Source organism: Phyllobates terribilis, unplaced genomic scaffold (genome assembly GCF_046119375.1).
Source record: "Phyllobates terribilis strain yellow unplaced genomic scaffold, ASM4611937v1 Scaffold_183__1_contigs__length_3771566, whole genome shotgun sequence".
NCBI lineage: Eukaryota > Metazoa > Chordata > Amphibia > Anura > Dendrobatidae > Phyllobates > Phyllobates terribilis.
Window position 1 is genome coordinate 3212522 of NW_027362943.1, and position 22356 is coordinate 3234877.

Sequence of the window (22356 nt, forward strand, 5' to 3'; positions counted from 1 at the left end):
TGCTGCAACAAATTAAAAAGGCAACAAAAACAAGTCATGGTCAAAAGTGTTGGATCCCTTGAAATTGTGCCAGAAAATGAAGTAATTCTCCCAGAAAATTATTGCAATTACATGTTTTATTATACACGTTTATTTCCTTTGCGGTTATTAAAACAGCACAAGAAAACAGAGAAAAAAAAAGGCAAATTGAACATAATTTCACACAAAACCACATAAAATAGGTCGGACAAAATTATTGACACCTTGCCAAAATTGTGGGTAAACAACTCTGTTTCAAGCATGTGAAGCTTGTTCAAACGCAATTGTGGCAAGTAACAGGTGTGGGCAATAAGAAAATCACAGCTAAAACCAGATAAAAAAGGGAGAAGTTGATTCAATCTTTGCATTGTGTGCATATGTGTGGCACACTAAGCATGGAGAAAACAGAAAAAGGAGAAGAGAACTGTCTGAGGACTTGAGAACCAAAATTGTTGAAAAATATCAATAATTTCAAGGTTATAAGTCCATCTTTTGAGATCCGGATGTTCCTCTGTCCAATGTGCAACATAATCAATAAATTTACAAACACATACAGTCAAATATGGTGGAGCTTCAAAGAGGTTTTGGGGTTGTTTTGCTGCCTCAGGTCAGGTACCTTGACTGTGTGCAAGGAATCATGAAATCTGAAGATTAGCAAAGGATTTTGGGGCACAATGTAGTGCCTAGTGTCAGAAAGTTGGGTTTGCGTGCTAGGTCATGGGTCTTCCAGCATGACAATGACCCCAAACATACTTCAAGAAGCACCCAGAAAATGGATGGAAACAAAGTGCTGGACAGTTCTGACTAGCAATGAATCTGGATCTAAATCCCATTGAACACCTGTGGAGAGATCTTTAAATTGCTGTTTGGAGAAAAACTTTAAAATTTGAAAGTTCTCAGTGGTTGATACCATCTTTTCAGTTAGCCATTAGTCAGTAAGCTTTCTAGACTACTCAGGTCTTTCATCAGGCATAGTATAACACAAAATCTGAAGAGTCACATATTTATACACAACAGGGCACAGGAATAATGCAATAGATAAGACAAGTGACGTGAAGCAGAACTATCAGTTTCGGAAAGGGATAAGCAGTTGTGGCGGTAAATATGTGTGGACACAAGTAGATCTATTCTTTTTTTCTTTTTTTGGGTGGTGATGAGAATTCATCCTTGTTTTAAGTTTTTGCCTGGTCTCCCCTACATACAGACCCCCAGTTGGACATTTGCTACATATAATTAAGTACATTACATTAGTTGTGATGCAGCTGAAAGTCCCTGGGATCTTGTGGTCCTGATGTGAGTTGGGAATCTTTATCTTGTCCGTGGTCATTATAAATGGATGGGTTTTACGTACACAGTTGGTGAGGATAAATTTTGTAAGTTTCACCACAAAGGTGAAACTATCCTCCCGGTCAGTTTGCTTTCCCTCCCAGTACCTTTTAATTCTAACAGTGATGAGTTTCTGGGAGATTATACTTGTTCCTTTTATTTTTGGTTCTCCTTAGCTTGCCTTCTTTGCCCTATATGAATGTGTTTTTGTTTCTCATTCAGAGTTTTCATATTTTACTTCATACTTTCCTTTCCCCTTGTTGAGAGTGTTTTGCAGCCTCCTCTCTGGTTCCTCAGGAGGTATGAGAAACTCCTCAACGGCTTATTAGTTAGTTAGGTGTGTGGTGGCATTTTTAGTTGTGCAGCTAGGTTTTTTTTCTAGTTTCTACAGACTAGTTGGGTGTAGTTGCGGCATTCTCCCCTGTGTGGGTTCTCTGGTGGCTATCAAAATGCGCTTTCTGGTTAAAACATTTCCCACATTTTGAACATGAAAAAGGCTTCTCCCCTGTATGAGTTCTCTGGTGCTTATCAATATCTGATTTCTGGTTAAAACATTTCCCACATTCTGAACAAGAAAAAGGCTTCTCTCCTGTGTGAGTTCTCTGATGTTTGATAAGACTTGATTTCTCTGTAAAACATTTCCCACATTCTGAACATGAAAAAGGCTTCTCCCCTGTGTGAGTTTTGTGATGTTTGGTAAGAGTTGATTTCTCTGTAAAATATTTCCCACATTCTGTACAGGAAAATGGCTTCCCCCCTTTGTGAGTTCTCTGATGTTTATTAAGATATGATTTGTGTCCAAAACATTTTCCACAATCTGAACATGAAAAAGGCTTTTCCCCTGTGTGAATTCTCTGATGTTTGGTAAGATTTGATTTCTTTGCAAAAGATTTCCCACATTCTGAACATGAAAATGGCTTCTCCCCTGTGTGAGTTCTCTGATGTACAATAAGATTTGATTTCTCTGAAAAACATTTCTCACATTCTGAACAGGAAAATGGCTTCTCTCCTGTGTGAGTTCTCTGATGGTTGATAAGAGTTGATTTCTCTGTAAAATATTTCCCACATTCTGAACAGGAAAATGGCTTCTCCCCTGTGTGAGTTCTCTGATGTATACTAAGATATGATTTCTGTACAAAACATTTCCCACAATCTGAACATGAAAAAGGCTTCTCCTCTGTGTGGTTTCTCTGGTGCTTAAGAAAACTAGATTTCTGGTTAAAACATTTTCCACATTCTGAACATGGAAAAGGCATCTCCCCTGTGTGAGTTCTCTGATGTATATTAAGATTTGATTTCTGGTTAAAACATTTTCCACATTCTGAACAGGAAAATGGCTTCTCCCCTGTGTGAGTTCTCTGATGTGCGATAAGATTTGATTTCTCTGTAAAACATTTACCACATTCTGAACAGGAAAATGGCTTCTCCCCTGTGTGAATTCTCTGATGTGCGATAAGATTTGATTTCTCTGTAAAACATTTATCACATTCTGAACAGGAAAAAGGCTTCTCCCCTGTGTGAGTTCTCTGGTGCCTAACAAGATCTGATTTCTGATTAAAACATCTCCCACACTTGGAACAAGAAAATCTATTCTTCGCTGTGTGAATTTTTTGAGGTTTAAGAAAAGACTTTTTGAGAGGAAAACTATTTCTATATTCTGAACGTGAAAATGGCTTCTTTGCTTTAGAAGCAGTTTGTTTTTTAATGCTAGTTTTGTGACTTTGATTTTCCTTAGTAGTCGGTAATGAATCAGAAGACAGGACCTGTATCAAAGGATCAGATGACAGATCTTTGCTGTGAAGGGATGATGGTAAATCTGGAGAAATGTCATTCATTTCAATTATATCCTGTTGGATCTGAAAATTATCTGATTTGAAAACTGAAAATGTCAGCTGTCCCTCTGATCTCCTGGTACAGACATCTGCCAAGAATAAAACCAATTATTATTTTTAATAAAAAATCCTTGAATTTTATATTTTTGAACATTTCTACTTAAACTCTCCATAAAAAAGGCAAGTTATATAAAAAAAATTCACTTATTCACCAGGACAATGACTGTCTAATAGGAAACTTCATAGGATGGATCAGTAGAGCGAGTTCCACTGTTTTTTCATTCTGCCTCCAAAATATGGAATAAAAAGCCACCAAACAATGTTATGTAGGCGAAAATAATACCAATAAAAACTTCTACTTATTTGACAAAAAACAAGTCCCCACTCAGATCCATCATCTGTCAATGGAAAAACAGAGGTTTCCATATTACTAGTGGCTCAAAGGCTCTTGAAAAGCAACATGGCTTCCATAAACCAATCCAGCAATATCCACTCTCCCAAAGTCAGATCTCCCCCTCACTTCTGAGCTTTGCAGTAGTTTATGTGCCTAAGTCACATTCAGCATCCATGTATTTGGTATTACTATAATGAGAAGAACCCACTTAATTTACGGTGTGTGTCTCCTGGAGCACAATCTGGGCACTATGTGTTGGGTAATAAAATAGCATATTTGCAATTTTCACTCTCCAACATCCACTGCGTGCTAATTTCTGGAGAGTGACTGTAGAGTCAAAATAGTCACTTCTCCTATAAATTAATTCACTGAGGGTTATAATTTCCAAAATGGAGTCACTTTATGGGATTTCTACTGCTTCTGCAAAAGGTGTGTCCCAACTCCTCTGGGACGTCTACTTCTCCTCCTGCTTCGACTTGTGTGAGGTCTACTTTTGACACCAGAAGCCGCCTTATTCATTCTGCAGGCGGCGCTGGTGATGGAAGAGACGTCAGAACCAGAAGCTCTGCGAGGCGCAGGCTCTGCGCAGCCACTAAGATTAGGGTTGCAGGGACCAGTAGTACCATCCAGTTTTGCAGTATGGGTGTGTGTGCTGTCCAGCTGGAATAATCTGCTCCCTACTTCAGCCATTTGGAAAGCACCACACCCTACTAAAGCTGGAAGCATATTGCCGGAAGCTGCCAGATACAGCCTTGTTCTCCTCTGGTTCAGTCCTCTGTGCTCAGCTCCCGTCTTGTGTATTTGTTTCTGTTGTGACCTCGGCCCGTTTACTGACTACTCTTGTGTCTTCTGATTTTGTATTTTCTCTGCCCTCCTGTTCTGACCCGGCTATCTGACTATTCTTCTTCCCATGTCACTCCACAGAACAGCAGGTAACACCGTGGCCCAAGCCTAGGGGTCTCTGTGTAAGTCCAGATCCATGTAGAGAGGTTAAAGGGTGATGAGGAAAGTAATTTGTGAAATATGTAAATGGGGTAGTTAAGGCAAGCCTGTTCATGGTAGCCATCTTTTCAGCTTCCATGTGACCATGAACAGTGCCCCCAATACATTGTGTCTGCAAACTATTCCAGCAAAATCTGCATTCCTAATAGCTAAATGTCGCTCCTTCCCTTCTTAACCTGCCATGTGCCCAGACAGTAGTGTACAGCTGTATATAGGGTATTGTCAAATTCAAAAGAAGTTGGAAAATAATTTGTAAGGTCCATTTGTTTCTTATTATCCTTTGTGAAAAATTTCAAAGTTATCACCACATAAAGTGACATCTGTCAGATTTGAAAAATGGGGCCTGATCATCTGCACATTCTGCGTACGCTGTCATTTGGCTTTGTAGTTTACAGACCTGGGCAGGTAACGGTCAGCATCATCTAATCCCAGGGGGTAGGTGGAACCTCCAGGTTGTAAGTTCTATAGAAAAGGGCTTTCACAATTTCCCAAAGTAATCTGAACATTTTCGGACGGAGGAGAATGTTGTGGTCTAGCGGCAAAATGGTGATCACACAATTGTGATACAGCCGGACTACACAAACGATAAAGCAGCCACAGCCGGTGACTGAGAAGAATCTGTGACTTCTCAGTATTCAGTGATTACTACTCACCTTGGTAGTCATATATAGGAATCTCCTCTTTACACCGCTCATCATCCCTCACATATGTCTCTGTAGTATTAATATGGGTCAGATCTTCACCCTGAAACAAATATTGTAAAAGTCACAGACAGATGGAGAAGTCACATCTATGATTGGCTCTAATCCTGCCATCTCCACCGTTCTCATTACACAAATATAAAACATAATAATGGTGGATAAAACAAGACTGAATCCAAAAATACAAAACCTTTACAGCCGTCTACACATCATAGGGGAGATCTCATGACTCCTTCTCTCCATCTACCTGATGATCCTGAGGAACATTGGGATCTTCTTGTTTACAGTCCTGTGGAAGAAGAGGACGGGGACATCTCTCTGGTGTTGTTCTCTTACTGGATAGATCTGGAGGAAACACATACAGGGACTGAATTCATTCTTTACATACAGATAATTATAGGCTGTGTGTATTTAGTCCTGTCTATTACCTGGTGATGTGAGGGGCTGGGGAACCTCCATCATGACGTCCTTGTACAGATCTTTGTGTCCTTCTAAATACTCCCACTCCTCCATGGAAAAATAGATGGCGACATCCTGACACCTTATAGGAACCTGACACACACAATGATACCGTCATCTCCCCGATCCCTTCATAGTGTTACTGTATAATGTCCCATCATTCCCAGCAGTGTCACCTCTCCAGTCAGCAGCTCAATCATCTTGTAGGCGAGTTCTAGGATCTGGTCATTGATGTCCTCATGTATCAGGGGGTGAGGTGGAGGCCCCGTGATTAATCTCTGGTTATGGAAAGACACAGTAATAAATCTCACTCCAGACATTTCCAGAGTTCTCACCTCTCCAGTTCTGCCCATCTGTTTTTCCCATAGATAAGAATGATGTAATGTGACGTCATCAGAATCTCTCACCTCTCCAGTAAGCCGGAAGAGGATCTCTAGGGTGAGGTGTAATATCCTCTCCGCCATCTTGTATCTGTCCATATCCATCTTTGATGGGTAAATCAGAAAAATTTTCTTATATAGAAGATCTTCACTGAGAGGATCCGATATTGTAGAGACCTGAAGGAGAAAAAGATAAGCTGATGGAACATTATAAAAATCCTGTGTAATAATACAACTATTGGAGATAATGAGAGGAAACATATAAGGAGATTTATTATTTTACAGTATTTAGTTTTCTTCTTTATATCTAGTAATAAAACCTTTATATTTTAGGACACATACAACAAGCAGTTTCTTCCTTGGAGTCTGCAGCTGAATACGTTTCTCATAGACGCACTGTCAGGGAAATATTGAGAAAATATTAACAATTTCTCCCAAACCCCTCTTAAACAGTGTATAATATTTCGTCAAACCCCATTAATGCGGATACAACATCATAGTATAGAGCAAGTATATATACAAATTGAAGAGAGGCGACACCTACTAGCCTCCTGGATGGTATTCAAAGGTAGGAATTCAAAAGTGTGGAGATATGGTGACACTGGTAACTTGGGTCTGCAGAAAAGAGCAGAGAGTGGCAGACTCAGAGTTAACAGCTGAGATGGACTGTAGAGGCAGAGATAGACCGAATAGAGCTGGACGTAGCATACCTGTGACCCCTAGTTCCTGGTTATAAGGTGGTACTGCACGTAGTGGCTTAGAGGAACGCGGTGTCCACCGCTAGTTCCTGGTGCTGTGAGCGTTGTCAGGGGCAGGATGGTATCAGCTGACCAATTGCCACCAATCCCGCAGTGCTGTGTAGTGTGCACTTCGGAAGTGCACGTGTGACGTCACCGGAAGTGACGCGTTGCTCCCAGGAAGCTGTGCGTTCCGCAGGCTGGTGTAAATGCGTTCCAGTGAGCCGGAAGTTTGAGTGCCAGGGAGAGAGAATGTGGGTTCCACCAGTATAGAGCATAAGACCCAATGGGCATGAGGCAGAGCCTTTGTTGGAGTGGAGAAGGATCCAGGAGAGGGGACAAGAGTGTGCCAGAGAGGAATAATCTGCAATAAAGGATACAATATATGAGTAGGATATGGAGATCAAAACATGTATATTATTGACCTATTCAAATTGAAGACCACATTTCCAAATGTCAAATACATTTCAACATAGGGTCACATAAGATCCCTGGGTGACAAGTTTCTCTATACCAATTGTTCAATGAGAACCAAACTCCAATCATAAAAAAACCTTATATAAAAAGCCAGTAGTTCATAGTCCCTATTAAGGCCTTTCGACTCTAAGAACTGTAATTCATGAATCCAGTAGGCTTATCTACGTTTGAGAAGGCTCACTCGGTCGCTTCCCCGACGTGGTGTCAAAACTTGTTCCAATAACTGGTATTTGAATTGAGAAATACTATGTCCTGCCGTGATAAACTGTTGGGGAATGGGTAACATTAGGTTTTTGCGCCAAATTGTGGACTTGTGCTTTGAAATCCTATCCATTATGGGCTGTGCCGTCTCCCCCACATAGATTCGGCCGAATGCACATTTAATAAGATATACCACATATGAACTGTCACATGTAAAGTACCCTTTGATGTTGTATATTTTGCCAGTTTGTGGGTGATGAACAATGCTACCCCTGAGGACATTGTTGCATTGACGACATTGGAGACATGGGAATGTGCCCATTTTGGGATTCTGCAAAAAACATTGTTTAGGACCTAGGTACGCTGCGCCCAAATCGGCACATACCAGAGTCTCTAATATTGGTTGCTCTCTTAAAACACGGTAGGAAGGGTTGTTGGAACGCAGGGATCGTGGAATAACCGGTTTGTAAGATGTTCCTGTGTTTCCTAATGGTTTTATGTAAGATGTAGGCGAAGGGGTGTAACGTGTGAACAAAGGGGATTCTGTCCTTCTGTCCTGTTTGGACGATCAGTTCTGGAATTCGACGCCTGGGGATGCAAGAAGCTAGGTGGATAGCCTCATTCAGTGAATTTGGTCGACATTTCTTGTAACCTCTGATTGCGGATAGTTTCACTGGACACAATCCGTTTGACCCTCTGAAATCGTGATGTAGGTATAGATTTCTTCATCGACCTTGGATGATTGCTAGAAAAGTGTAATAGGCCATTGAGATCGGTGGGCTTGGAATAGTGGTCAGTTAGGTGGCCCTGTGTATCCTTGATCACCATGGTATCAAGGAAACTAACACGGTTTGAATCATATGTCATGGTGAAGCGTCTTGAAACCACAGACGTTTAATGTTGTGGGATTGATTGCATCAGATAAATGTCTTCTAATACATTTTTTTAGCGACTCTGACGTGCATCCCACATATTATAGTTTACTCACTATACATTCTATTAAATGCACTGCTCAAAAAAATAAAGGGAACACTCAAATAACACATCCTAGATCTGAATGAAAGAAATATTCTCATTGAATACTTTATTCTGTACAAAGTTGAATGTGCTGACAACAAAATCACACAAAAATCATCAATGGAAATCAAATTTATTAACCAATGGAGACCTGGATTTGGAGTCACCCCCAAAATTAAAAGTGGAAAAACACACTACAGGCTGATCCAACTTTGATGTAATGTACTTAAAACAAGTCAAAATGAGGCTCAGTATTGTGTGTGGCCTCCACGTGCCTGTATGACCTTCCTACAACGCCTGGGAATTCTCCTGATGAGGTTCCGCAAACTCCTGGACAGTCTGTGTTGTAACGTGACGTTGGTGGATGGAGCAAGACATGACCCAGCTTTCGTCCTTCTCCATCACAGCAACATCCCTTTAAAAAAATATAAAAACTCGATACTGAGACTCTTGATCACGTCTGCTAGAGCATGTATTCCCTCGCTATGGAAAAGTAACACTATCCCGACAATCTCACTATGGTTCTCCAAAATAAATGAGATTATGTTAAGGGAGGAGCTCACCTACACGATCAATAACTCCCATGATAAATTTTATAAAACATGGTTCTACTGGAGTTTAAATCTTCCGCTGATAACTTTCCCCTATGAGGTCAAGGTAAAGTCTATACTTCAGGAGCCTCTCTGACGTTACCCTAACCCTTTTACCCATACATCCCTTCCCCCACTTCCCTTTGTCTTTGTGTATATTTGTGTTTTTGGTTTTAACTACTCGTTTTTTCTTTTATAACCCTTATTTGTTAACCAACATGAATATGTAATGACTTAATGTTTAAGTCAGAGTCACCACGCTGGTATATCCTAAAACACATTGAACCAATGTTCTACCAGCGACTCTACTTTGGATTGTGTTAACTTCTTTCATTTTGTTTTCAAATGTTTTGGAAATACTGGTTATTGTTATGGTTATGTGGTCATGTTTGACCTACTACTTGTTGCACAACTAGTACCCGGCGTTTGTATTTGTATTTCCTTTCCAAAACTTAATAAAGATAAATTTATAAAGGATAACCAAGTCACAATGCGTTTGATATTTGTTTCTTGAAAAAAAAACTAGGTGAAAGTTTTCCGCCTTTTTGGATACAAAACTCAAACAAAATATGTAAAAGAATTTACAAAGTCTGGAGGATGGATCTCAGACATCGAAAAAACTAAGTTTGAAAGAGATATCAAAGACGAGTCAAATTCAATTTACACATGGAAATGAAAAACCAAGAGCTACTGTTCTGAAATACAGGTCGCACAATAAATTCAAAGGAAATAGAGGAGAGCGGAGGTCAGCTTCACAAATCCTAATGTGTCCATGGGTTCCTCTAATTATAATTCTCTGAGGACTTATCTGATGTATCAGTGGGATCAACTAAAGACAGATGGAACAAAAATAAATTCTCAAGTATTCCCCACAATTCAGCACAAAACAACAGGCCGGAAGAAAGCTCAAATGTGACCGGACATGTGCGTTCCATGCTGGAGTGCATCACGGTCTCCTATCTGCGAATGCGCATGTCCGGAAGCATGCGTTCCACGCCGGATCGCATAATGGTTTTGGATTGCATACCACCAACATAGAAAAGTCCTATCTCTGAGATCAGCGTCATGGGAGACTAAAAACAAGTATTTCACATCCTCCCATCATGCAATAGGCACATAGATCTACTTTATCACTACATAAAATATGGGATGATGGCCCACAGTATATTCCTAAATGATCACATTAGACCCCCATTGCATAATTAGAGATACACAAGGATCATCACATTTGCTAGTTACTAAATAGTATATGTAGGATATAACTGATAAGAAATAATTCTGATATAGAAGCTCAGATATCTCGATGACGTACAATAATATGTGAACTCCAATCACTGGGAACTGAGTAGCAATGAATAGAGTATAAAATCCAAAATGTAATCCGGAATGGGGCTGTATTCACACAAAACAAGCATAGGAAATTGGCTCATTCAGTCCCTTAGGGTCTAGTCAATCCAGTCTGGAAATCCACTCACTTTCCTTTTTGAGGATATATCTATTGTGATCACCTCCTATCACATTGGGTTTAACCACATCAATGATACAAAAGGAGATGTCTCTGGTTTCACCTCGATGTACACTATTCATGTGTCTCGCTAATCGGGTGTCCTGACCATGGCATATGTCACCCAAATGCCCCCCACCCTCCTCCTAGATTCCCTCTTGGTCTTGCCTACATAATCTGTCCAAACACAAAAAATAAAACAAGAACTGGCAACTTTGTACGGGGAAGACAATTGGTCCAGGAATAGTGTACCGATGTCATACAATAAAGAAGTACGTTTTACGGACCGGTGAGTGCTACCCTTTCTTCTTATTTGCTTACATGTTACCTACATAATCTAGGGGGCAGGTGCATGTGGCCATATATACAAGTCCTGAGGTTTTACAGTTGGAATAACCCCTCTGAAAAAAGTTTTTACTCGTGGAGGAACTCGAGAAAGATTTACATGGTCTCATCCAATTACATGTACAACATTCTCCACATCTAAAGAAACCACAGATTCTTCTATCTAGCCAAGTCCCCTTGGGTGCAGTTTTTTGGTAGAAACTATGCACTAAACGGTCCCTAATTGACCAACCCTTTCTGAAAGTTATTGTGGGAGTAGATCACACAGCACCCTCCGAGCTGGGTCGGCCACAAGTATATCCCAGGTCACTCTGATTGTCATAAGTTTTTCTTACTCGTGCTACCCCATCTTTTTCTTGGTCTCTTGGTTAGGTATGGAGGAGTCTGTTTCTCCCATTTTTCTGCAAACGATGATGTGGAATCCAAAATGTACCATGAGTACCCTATAATCCCTTAATCTGGTGTTCAGGTCTATTGCCAGTATATTAAAATCTGTGACATTATGGCAGTACCTTCTCAACCATAAAAATTGACCCTTGGGTATTCCTCTTTTTATGGGGATGGGGTGGTGGCTATTCCACTTCAATAGTTTATTAGTGCTTGTAGGTTTATGGTAGATGAGTGTTCCTAGGGTCCCATCCCGTTCTATCTAGATTAGTACATCCAGGAAAGTCAACTGGTTATAATTAAACTCCGATGTAAATCTCAGGCCGACTCTATTGATGTTCAGTTCTCTGACAAATTCAAAAGATTGTTCACTCGTCCCTGACCAGATGATTAAAATGTAGTCTATATATTTGTACAATACCCCAATATATGAATGCCATCACTTATGATCATCCCTGAATATTGTGGATTCCTCCCACCAGCCAAGGAATAGGTTAGCATACGAGGGGGCACAAGGGCTCCCCATCGCAGTACCACTGAGCTGGTGGAAGTACTTCCTGTCAAAAATAAATAAGTTATGAGTAAAAGTTAATTTTAGAAGATCCTCCATGAAGTCATTATGTCTGCTACACTCTATTGATCTCGATTTCAATAAACGTCTTACTCCTCTGATACCATCATCATGCGGTATATTACTGTACAAAGCCTCGATATCTAGTGAGGCCTGCTCCCCTACATGCATGTATACATGCTCGAGGGTCTACATGTAGGGGAGCAGCCAAAGGGAAAACCAACTCCAGAGGGATTATTCCAACTGCAGGACCTCAGGCGGTACTGGGAGAACATTACACTGTGTGGGGGCATCATACATACTAAATAAGGGACATAATGGGGGCATTACACTGTGTGGGGGGCATCATACGTACTGCATAAGGGGCATAATCGGGGCATTACACTGTGTGGGGGCATCATACATACTACATAAGGGGCATAATGGGGGCATTACACATACTACATAAGGGGCATAATAGGGGCATTACAATGTGTGGGGCATCATACATACTGCATAAGGGGCATAATGGGGGCATTACACTGTGTGGGGGGCATCATACATACTGCACAAGGGGCATAATGGGGGCATTACACTGTGTGGGGGGCATCATACGTACTGCATAAGGGGCATAATGGGGGCATTACACTGTGTGGGGCATCATACATACTACATAAGGGGCATAATGGGGGCATTACACTGTGTGGGGGCATCATACATACTACATAAGGGGCATAATGCATTACAATGTGTGGGGCATCATACATACTGCACAGGGGGCATAATGGGGGCATTATACTGTGTGGGGGCATCATACATCCTGTATAAGGGGCATAATGGGGGCATTACACTGTGAGGGGGCATCATACATACTACATAAGGGGCATAATGCATTACAATGTGTGAGGCATCATACATACTGCACAAGGGGCATAATGGGGGCTTTACACTGTGAGGGGGCATCATACATCCTGCATAAGGGGCATAATGGGGGCATTACACTGTGTGGGGGCATCATACATCCTGCATAAGGGGCATAATGGGGGCATTACACTGTGTGGGGGCATCATACATACTGCATAAGGGGCATAATGGGGGCATTACACTGTGTGGAGGCATCATACATACTGCATAAGGGGCATTACACTGTGTGGGGGCATCATACATACTGCATAAGGGGCATTACAATGTGTGGGGGCATCATACATCCTGCATACGGGGCATAATGGGGGCATTACACTGTGTGGGGGCATCATACATCCTGCATAAGGGGCATAATGGGGGCATTACACTGTGTGGGGGCATCATACATCCTGCATAAGGGGCATAATGGGGGCAGTACACTGTGTGGGGGGCATCATACATCCTGCATAAGGGGCATAATGGGGGCATTAAACTGTGTGGGGGCATCATACATCCTGCATAAGGGGCATAATGGGGGCATTACACTGTGTGGAGGCATCATACATCCTGCATAAGGGGCATAATGGGGGCATTACACTGTGGGGGGCATCATACATCCTGCATAAGGGGCATAATGGGGGCATTACACTGTGTGGGGGCATCATACATCCTGTATAAGGGGCATAATGGGGACATTACACTGCGTGGGGGCATCATACATCCTGCATAAGGGGCATAATGGGGGCATTACACTGTGTGGGGGCATCATACATCCTGCATAAGGGGCATAATGGGGGCATTACACTGTGTGGGGGCATCATACATCCTGTATAAGGGGCATAATGGGGGCATTACACTGTGTGGGGGCATCATACATTCTGTATAAGGGGCATAATGGGGGCATTACACTGTGTGGGGGCATCATACATCCTGCATAAGGGGCATAATGGGGGCATTACACTGTGGGGCAGTAAAGGGGTCCTGTACTATGGGAACAATACGTCTCCTCCCTTCCTGTCTCCATAGTTGGGTCGTATGTATCTATTACAGGAAACAGAACAAAAACCTTATGATTCTTATAAAGGGGCAACACAAGACCCCAAAAGAGTCTCCGTGCTGAAGGGGTTAAATGCCCCCTGCGCCCAGTAATGGGGTCTCCACATACCTCCACCTGCAGAGCCGCCACCACATATATGGCTGCTCTGTGCGCACAGGAGCTGTGATGAGGTCACAGGAGGGGAGGAGTCAGGGGTCACATGATCAGGGGCCTCAGTGGATGCAGGACTCTGCTGTGCTGGTTGTCATGGTGCTGGATGAGCTGCAGTTTATGTGTGGGGTCAGGAGGGGTTTACAGTGTGGATGTAGCAGAGCCGCGTGTGTACGAGGTGTACGGAGCAGAGCCGCGTGTGTACGAGGTGTACGGAGCAGAGCCGCGTGTGTACGGAGCGGAGCCGCGTGTGTACGAGGTGTACGGAGCAGAGCCGTGTGTGTACGAGGTGTACGGAGCAGAGCCGCGTGTGTACGAGGCGTACGGAGCGGAGCCGCGTGTGTACGAGGTGTACGGAGCAGAGCCGTGTGTGTACGAGGTGTACGGAGCGGAGCCGCGTGTGTACGAGGTGTACGGAGCAGAGCCGCGTGTGTACGAGGTGTACGGAGCAGAGCCGCGTGTGTACGAGGTGTACGGAGCAGAGCCGTGTGTGTACGAGGTGTACGGAGCGGAGCTGCGTGTGTACGTGGTGTACGGAGCGGAGCCGCGTGTGTACGAGGTGTACGGAGCAGAGCCGCGTGTGTACGAGGTGTACGGAGCGGAGCCGCGCGTGTACGAGGTGTACGGAGCGGAGCCGCGCGTGTACGAGGTGTACGGAGCGGAGCCGCGTGTGTACGAGGTGTACGGAGCAGAGCCGCGTGTGTACGAGGTGTACGGAGCAGAGCCGCGTGTGTACGAGGTGTACGGAGCGGAGCCGCGCGTGTACGAGGTGTACGGAGCGGAGCCGCGCGTGTACGAGGTGTACGGAGCGGAGCCGCGCGTGTACGAGGTGTACGGAGCGGAGCCGCGCGTGTACGAGGGGTACGGAGCGGAGCCGCGTGTGTACGAGGTGTACGGAGCAGAGCCGTGTGTACGAGGTGTACGGAGCAGAGCCGCGTGTGTACGAGGTGTACGGAGCGGAGCCGCGTGTGTACGAGGTGTACGGAGCAGAGCCGCGTGTGTACGAGGTGTACGGAGCAGAGCCGCGTGTGTACGAGGTGTACGGAGCAGAGCCACGTGTGTACGAGGTGTACGGAGCAGAGCCACGTGTGTACGAGGTGTACGGAGCAGAGCCGTGTGTGTACGAGGTGTACGGAGCGGAGCCGTGTGTGTACGAGGTGTACGGAGCGGAGCCGTGTGTGTACGAGGTGCACGGAGCAGAGCCGTGTGTGTACGAGGCGTACGGAGCGGAGCCGCGTGTGTACAAGGCGTACGGAGCAGAGCCGCGTGTGTACGAGGCGTACGGAGCGGAGCCGCGTGTGTACGAGGCGTACGGAGCAGAGCCGCGTGTGTACGAGGTGCACGGAGCAGAGCCGCGTGTGTACGAGGTGTACGGAGCGGAGCCGCGCGTGTACGAGCCTCAGTGGATGCAGGACTCTGCTGTGCTGGTTGTCATGGTGCTGGATGAGCTGAAGTTTATGTGTGGGGTCAGGAGGGGTTTACAGTGTGGATGTAGCAGAGCCGCGTGTGTACGAGGTGTACGGAGCAGAGCCGTGTGTGTACGAGGTGTACGGAGCGGAGCCGTGTGTGTACGAGGTGTACGGAGCGGAGCCGTGTGTGTACGAGGTGCACGGAGCAGAGCCGTGTGTGTACGAGGCGTACGGAGCGGAGCCGCGTGTGTACAAGGCGTACGGAGCAGAGCCGCGTGTGTACGAGGCGTACGGAGCGGAGCCGCGTGTGTACGAGGCGTACGGAGCAGAGCCGCGTGTGTACGAGGTGCACGGAGCAGAGCCGCGTGTGTACGAGGTGTACGGAGCGGAGCCGCGCGTGTACGAGCCTCAGTGGATGCAGGACTCTGCTGTGCTGGTTGTCATGGTGCTGGATGAGCTGAAGTTTATGTGTGGGGTCAGGAGGGGTTTACAGTGTGGATGTAGCAGAGCCGCGTGTGTACGAGGTGTACGGAGCAGAGCCGTGTGTGTACGAGGTGTACGGAGCGGAGCCGCGTGTGTACGAGGTGTACGGAGCAGAGCCGCGTGTGTACGAGGTGTACGGAGCAGAGCCGCGTGTGTACGAGGTGTACGGAGCGGAGCCGCGCGTGCACGAGGCGTACGGAGCGCAGCCGCGCGTGCACGAGGTGTACGGAGCGCAGCCGCACGTGTACGAGGCGTGCGGAGCCGCGCGTGTACGAGGCGTACGGAACGGAGCTGCGCGTGTACGAGATGTACGGAGCCCAGCCGCGTGTGTACGAGGTGTACGGAGCGGAGCCGCGTGTATGAGGTGTACGGGGCGGAGCAGCGCGTGTACGAAATGTACGGAGCAGAGCCGCGCGTGTACAAGGTTTACGGAGCGGAGCCACACGTGTATTAGGTTACGGAGCAGAGCCGCGCATGTGTACGAGGCGTATGGACTCCGGCGATGACACCGCACCTTTCCAGGGACATGACAGCTGATCAGTACAGCTGTCACGTGCCCCTAACAGCCACAGGTGCAGTTGCGATCCATCCATGGCTGTTAACATGTTACAGGGAATTTGTCACCCCTGGGACCTATCTGACCTCTAATATTGGGATCCAGGTCATAGAAGTATGAATCTATACTCACCTGTATGTCCCATATTAGAGGTCTACTTGCTGTGTAATAGCTTTTTATTAAATTAGTTTTGGCAAGCTTCACGCCTATTAGCTTCCTTTCCTTATCCCCCCTCCTCCCCTGCTCGTCACAGGGGCCTGTGATGTGCAGTTCCCGGCCGGATCCCGCGCCTGCGCAATTTGCCCTGTATGGACGGCGCTCTTCTTCCTGCCATCTGTGTAGCCAGGTGGAGCAGGAAACTTGTGCGCAGGTGCCGGTGAGTCACAATTGTGAAATTGCACTTTTTTTGCAATTTCACCACACTTTGAATTATTTTCCTGTTTTCCAGTACACAATATGGTAAAACCAATGGTGTTGTTCAAAAGTACAACTCGTCTTGCAAAAAACAAGCCCTCACATGGCCATTGACGGAACAATAAAACATTTATGGCTCTGGAGAGAAAGGGAGCAAAAAACGAAATGGAGAAGCCCAAAGTGGTAAAGGGGTTAATATCAAATAATTATAAAAAAAAAAAAAAAAATAGAAAAGCGTTAGAAAATATTTGTTTTTATTTCTTTCATATAGGAATCGAAGAAAACCAGCGTATGGATCTTTTCCAGCCTGGGTGCCGGGTTATCTGGGCCCATCCATCCAGTGTTGTTCACATGGTGCGAAATCCCTTCCCAGATCCCCTGAATTCCTACCTGGGATGTAAATTCCCTCAGGACCGACCCGCTGAATTCACGTCTTATCAATGAACATTTACATTTTGTTCATATTTATCCGGAACTTTTCGAAAACCGTTTAAATGGTTAACATTTCTGATTAATTCTATCTATTTCAGTTAAATGTACAATATAGATTTTTGGCAATGTTCACACTCTGCATCTGAGGCTGAATGGTCCACAATGTACATTATATAATCATTGTCATAGATCATTTTATAGAGAAATTCATAAACATTTTGAAATATAATAAATAGATAGAGTGGAGACACGAGGGTCAGTGGGTGGTCTCATCTTTAGAAAACCATATGGACCACGGCTCACCCCACTGAACGCCCGCTCTCCTTTCCCGTGGACACTACTCAGACCAGACAGGGTGAGGGTAACACAGTGCGCCAATAACTTATTGCACCAACACCAGCCGGTCACATACAGTACAGCCCCAGCAAGTACATAAGATTGTGCAGATGACATAATCTCACCTTTCCGCTGGCTCTGAGCAGCTGTGACTTTGGGGCATCCAGAGTCGACTACCCCAACTTCTGGCCGGCAACCAGAGAGGAGGTAGCGGCAAGCTTAGGAAACTGAGTGAGTGCAGTGAGGTATGTGGCCAGGTGACCTGATTGTCCCAACCTGGATTCTCCAGCGTCTTTGAGAGGTCAGTGATGGTCAGTGGAGCAGATCTGTGTTCCACCAGCTGGTCGGTGGCTTGCTGTAGAGTGTGTGGAAAAAGAGGCAGATCCTACTTTTCTAGGTCACACCTCGTATTCAGGTATTTTCCCACAGGATTGGGAGAAGGTCGTCTCTCATTGTCCAAGTGTTCATAGTTTGTCCTTCAATATTTGCATGAGAACAACCTTGAATGCACTAATACAATAGGTAGACAGGAAACTAACAATGATCAATGGCTCAGTTAGCCTGTGCCTTTCTTCCACAAGTACAGCAGGACAATAAGCTGTAGGGGGCGCTATAATCTGTACACAGCAGCCATTCAAGATTCCAACAACTAATTACATCTACAACTAGAGTCAGGGACAATAGCTCCTGTCCCTGTGCCCACTGACTAACAATGCATTTGGCAGAATTAAGAAGAAATGCTGGTTCCTCACATAGATATATGCAAATATACAACTATCTCTAAATATATATACATCTATATATGGATATAGACATAAAGTTCAAATGAAAACACAGTTCGAGGTATAAATTTCCACAATAACACAAGTCTTGTGTGTATAAAGTCTTATTGTGAAGGATGTGTTCTTGCTAATCTCTGAGACTATAGGAGCAGAACAGAAGCTTTAGGACGGAGTCACACTACCCGTAGACAAAATCGTTCCGATTCTCACTGATGAGAGTCGCACGAGTTCTCCGTATGGTAATCCGTGTGTAATCCGTGTGTAAAGCGATGATGCGATATTTTCTCACCCATGTATCCGTATGACATCAATATGCAACGTGTTTATCTTCTCTGCAACTATTCTTCTCCAATCATTTACAGGACCATTTACAGTGTTCTGTGCTACAGAATGGTAATGTAACCATAAAAATTGGACGGCATACGGATGGTCCGTGTGGCGACCAATTTTTTTCTCACACCCGTAGGCTTGCATTGGCGAGTCTCTCAAAATATATGCGTACAATCACAGCATGCTGCGATTTTGCATGAACGCCGAATACGCCTGAGAAAATAAACGGTTATCTGAGCTGCCCTATAGAATAACACTGGGCCGAGTGCTGTGCGATGTTTTATATGTTATACGGTAGTGTGACTCCGGCCTTACCTGACATATCTGCTTCTAGAAGAATGTGACATGGAAGGAGGAAGAGCAGCACAATCCTGTTTTTGTGGATGAAGGACTTGTACACGCAACCCGGTAAACACTGATAAAGAGAACAAGTAACAGGAGCAGCGCTCCAGGGAAAGTACTGACAACATCTGAAGCCCCCATCACACTAAGCGAGATCGCTAGCGAGATCGCTGCTGAGTCACAAGTTTTGTGATGCAACAGCGACCTCAGCAGCGATCTCGCTATGTTTGACACTTAGCAGCGACCAGGCCCCTGCTGTGAGCTCGCTGGTCGTGTCAGAATAGTCTGGACATTTCTTTGATTGTTGAGGCCCCGCTGGGTAGCATGCATCGTTGTGTTTGACACCTTACCAACGACCTTGTTGACGACTCAGACACAGAGACACATAGGCCTGCATCGTTATACAGGTCGTTACGGGTCGCCGCATCGTTGCTGCGTCGTTGGGAACATCTGACTGTTTGATATCTCACCAACGACCACATAGCAACGCAGCAACGATCCCTGACAGGTCGTATCCTCTGGGAGAGGAAGTGGTGATGTCCAACTCACTTAATGAGTTCAAGAGAGGCCTGGACGCCTTTCTTGAGAACAATAAAATTACATCTTATGCTTAGTGATAGTTAATTAATCCAGGGATTTAATCTGACTGCCAGATTGGAGTCGGGAAGTGAATTTTTCCTCAATGATGTAAATTGGCCTATACCGCATGGGATTTTTTTGCCTTCCCCTGGATCAACGCTGCGGAATAGCTGCAGTGCATAAGAAATAGGCTGAACTGGATGGACGCTTGTATGTAACTATGTAACTATGTATCGTTGTCGGAATCGCTGTAGCATCACTGAGTGTGACGGGGCCTTGACTGTATTCACACAGATACAGAGGACTTTATTCACACAGATACAGAGGAGGTTATTCACACAGATACAGAGGATTTTATTCACACAGATACAGAGGAGGTTATTCACACAGATACAGAGGACTTTATTCACACAGATACAGAGGACTTTATTCACACAGCTACAGAGGACTTTATTCACACAGATACAGAGGACTTTATTCACACAGATACAGAGTAATGATGGACGAGCACTAAAATGCTCGATGCTCGGGTTGAGCACATTGGAATACTCGGGTGCTCAACCCAAGCAACGAGCCCAATGTAAGTCTATGGGAGACTCGAGCATTTTTCAGACTGATCCCCCCGGCAGTCTGCAGAGTTTCGATGGGAACAATGCTCAAATGACATGGGAACAGCATGGGGAAGACCCCTGGAAGCATTTCTGACTCCCAGGTCACTGCTGTCAACAACGTTGTCAGAGGTATTACGCCACTTTTACAGACTCACAATAAAACATACAAAAACAAAACCAAAATGGATTTTCCTGGTAAATATTTTAAGGAACATCCTTTCCAGGGTAATGACTTGTATATAAAGCAAAATAAATAACCAAAAACAATAATACTCCTCCACACCTTGGACTATGTTCACACTTAGCTTTTTTGATGCGTTTTTGCACTTTTGCATTGCTTTCAACCGTGACAAATGCATTCACCAGGTAATGTCATTTTAACATTTTACAACCTTATCTGGCCATGTGGTGTGTGAGATATCATCAGACACATCGTGTTTCATTTATGATGGAGGGACTCTGAAAGTCACAAAGCCTATTTTTATAGGGCCATCAGGTGCCCTTTATTATTCTTAAAGGACCAGCAATCGGCCCTCACTATTCTTAGAGAGCCATTAGCCGGCTATGTTTTATTGTTCCCATTACTGAAGACTGGGTCTCCTATAGTGTTGCTGCGTATGCAGTTAGTGGCAGGGCTGCCCAAAATTTGGATGCACCCCGATACCCCTTTTGAAGAGACTTAGAGGAGGGCCTCCTGAAAACAATGTTCCCATTATTAGGAAGTAGGTCTCCCATTGTGTTTGCCTATGCAGTGAATGCAAAGGTTGCCAAAAATTTGGAGGCACTCCAATGCCCCTTGGAAGAGATGTGGAGGAGGGCCTCATAAAAAAATGTTCCCATTAGAAAGGAGCAGGCCTCCTTACTTGTAATGCCCATGCACTAAATGTATGGGCTGACAAACATTTACCCCTGGGGGTATACATGAACATACTGTATAAAAAATTTTTTTTACGGGCATCATAAATACCCTTTAAAAAATTATGTGGGTGTTGCATCACGGACCACGGTCACCCTGGTGATATGGTGGTAGAGGATGAGGAGAAGGAGGAGGACAAGAGCAGATAGCCAAAATCAGGAAGCGTATACCCATGTGTGGGTGTGAGAAGGTGCATGGGAATACACCTCCCAAAAAGAGACACTGGATTTGAGTTTATGTTACGCTGCTATCATTCGGTGGTGTTGAGAAGTCTGGCCCAATCCAGCCCTTGTTCAATTTTATGAGTCATCCTGTCAGCATTTTCAGTTGACAGGCAGATGCGCTTATCAGTTATAATTCCACCAGCGGCACTAAAAACACGCTCTGATAAAACGCTGGCGGCAGGGCAGGCCAGGACCTTGAAGGCATAGAGAGTCAGTTCATTCCACGTATCCAGCTTGGATACCCAATAATTATAAGGCACAGAGGAATCACGGAGGACGTTGGTACGGTCGGTAAAGTACTCCCTCAGCATCTTCCCAAACTTTGCACTCCTTATGAGAGTACCCTGCACCTCAGGGCCTGTGCGATGCGAGGGGCTGAGAAAATTCTCCCAGAACTTTGACAGTGTTCCCCTGCCTCTGCTGGATTGAAGTTGTGTCTCTCTCACCTGTTGTCCTTCGTTGTCCAACGAACTGTGACCTCTGCCGCCGGCGTTTTCAGATGGGAATTTTTTAATAGTTCCGCAACAAGGGCCTTCTAGTACAGCCCCATTTTTTGTAGACCTGTCCGCCTCAGGAATAAGAGATATAAAGTTCTCCTTGTAGTGTGGGTCTAGAAGTGTCACCAACCAGTAATGACTGTCACCCAAAATTTTGAGAACGCGAGGGTTATGAGAAAGGCAGCGTAACATAAAATTAGCCATGCGTGCCAGACTGCTAACAGGCAAGACCGTGTCCTCACCAAAAGGATGACTGACCATGCTCTCTTCCTACTCCTCCTGTCTGTCCTCTGGCCATCCACGCTGAACAGACAGTATTACAGCTGTGCAGGTAGTACCGTCTATAGCGCATGAAACTAGCTCCTGTTCTTCCTCCTCCTCCTCCTCTTTGTCACCCAATCCACGTTGGGATGAG

The 22356-nt window shown here is 44.9% G+C and overlaps 1 protein-coding gene across 1 annotated transcript; it reads right to left on the reverse strand.

Moving 5' to 3' along the window:
• Positions 1–285: 285 nt before the first annotated feature.
• LOC141212751 (uncharacterized) lies at positions 286–4301 on the reverse strand. The gene has a single exon (XM_073665062.1). The coding sequence runs from the start codon at positions 3177–3179 to the stop codon at positions 1737–1739; it is 1443 nt and encodes a 480-aa protein (XP_073521163.1). The 5' UTR covers positions 3180–4301; the 3' UTR covers positions 286–1736.
• Positions 4302–22356: the final 18055 nt, after the last annotated feature.

Excerpts from the sequence above, each read along its gene's own strand:
- LOC141212751 (XM_073665062.1), bottom strand. The coding sequence starts at position 3,179 with ATGAATGACATTTCTCCAGATTTACCATCATCCCTTCACAGCAAAGAT.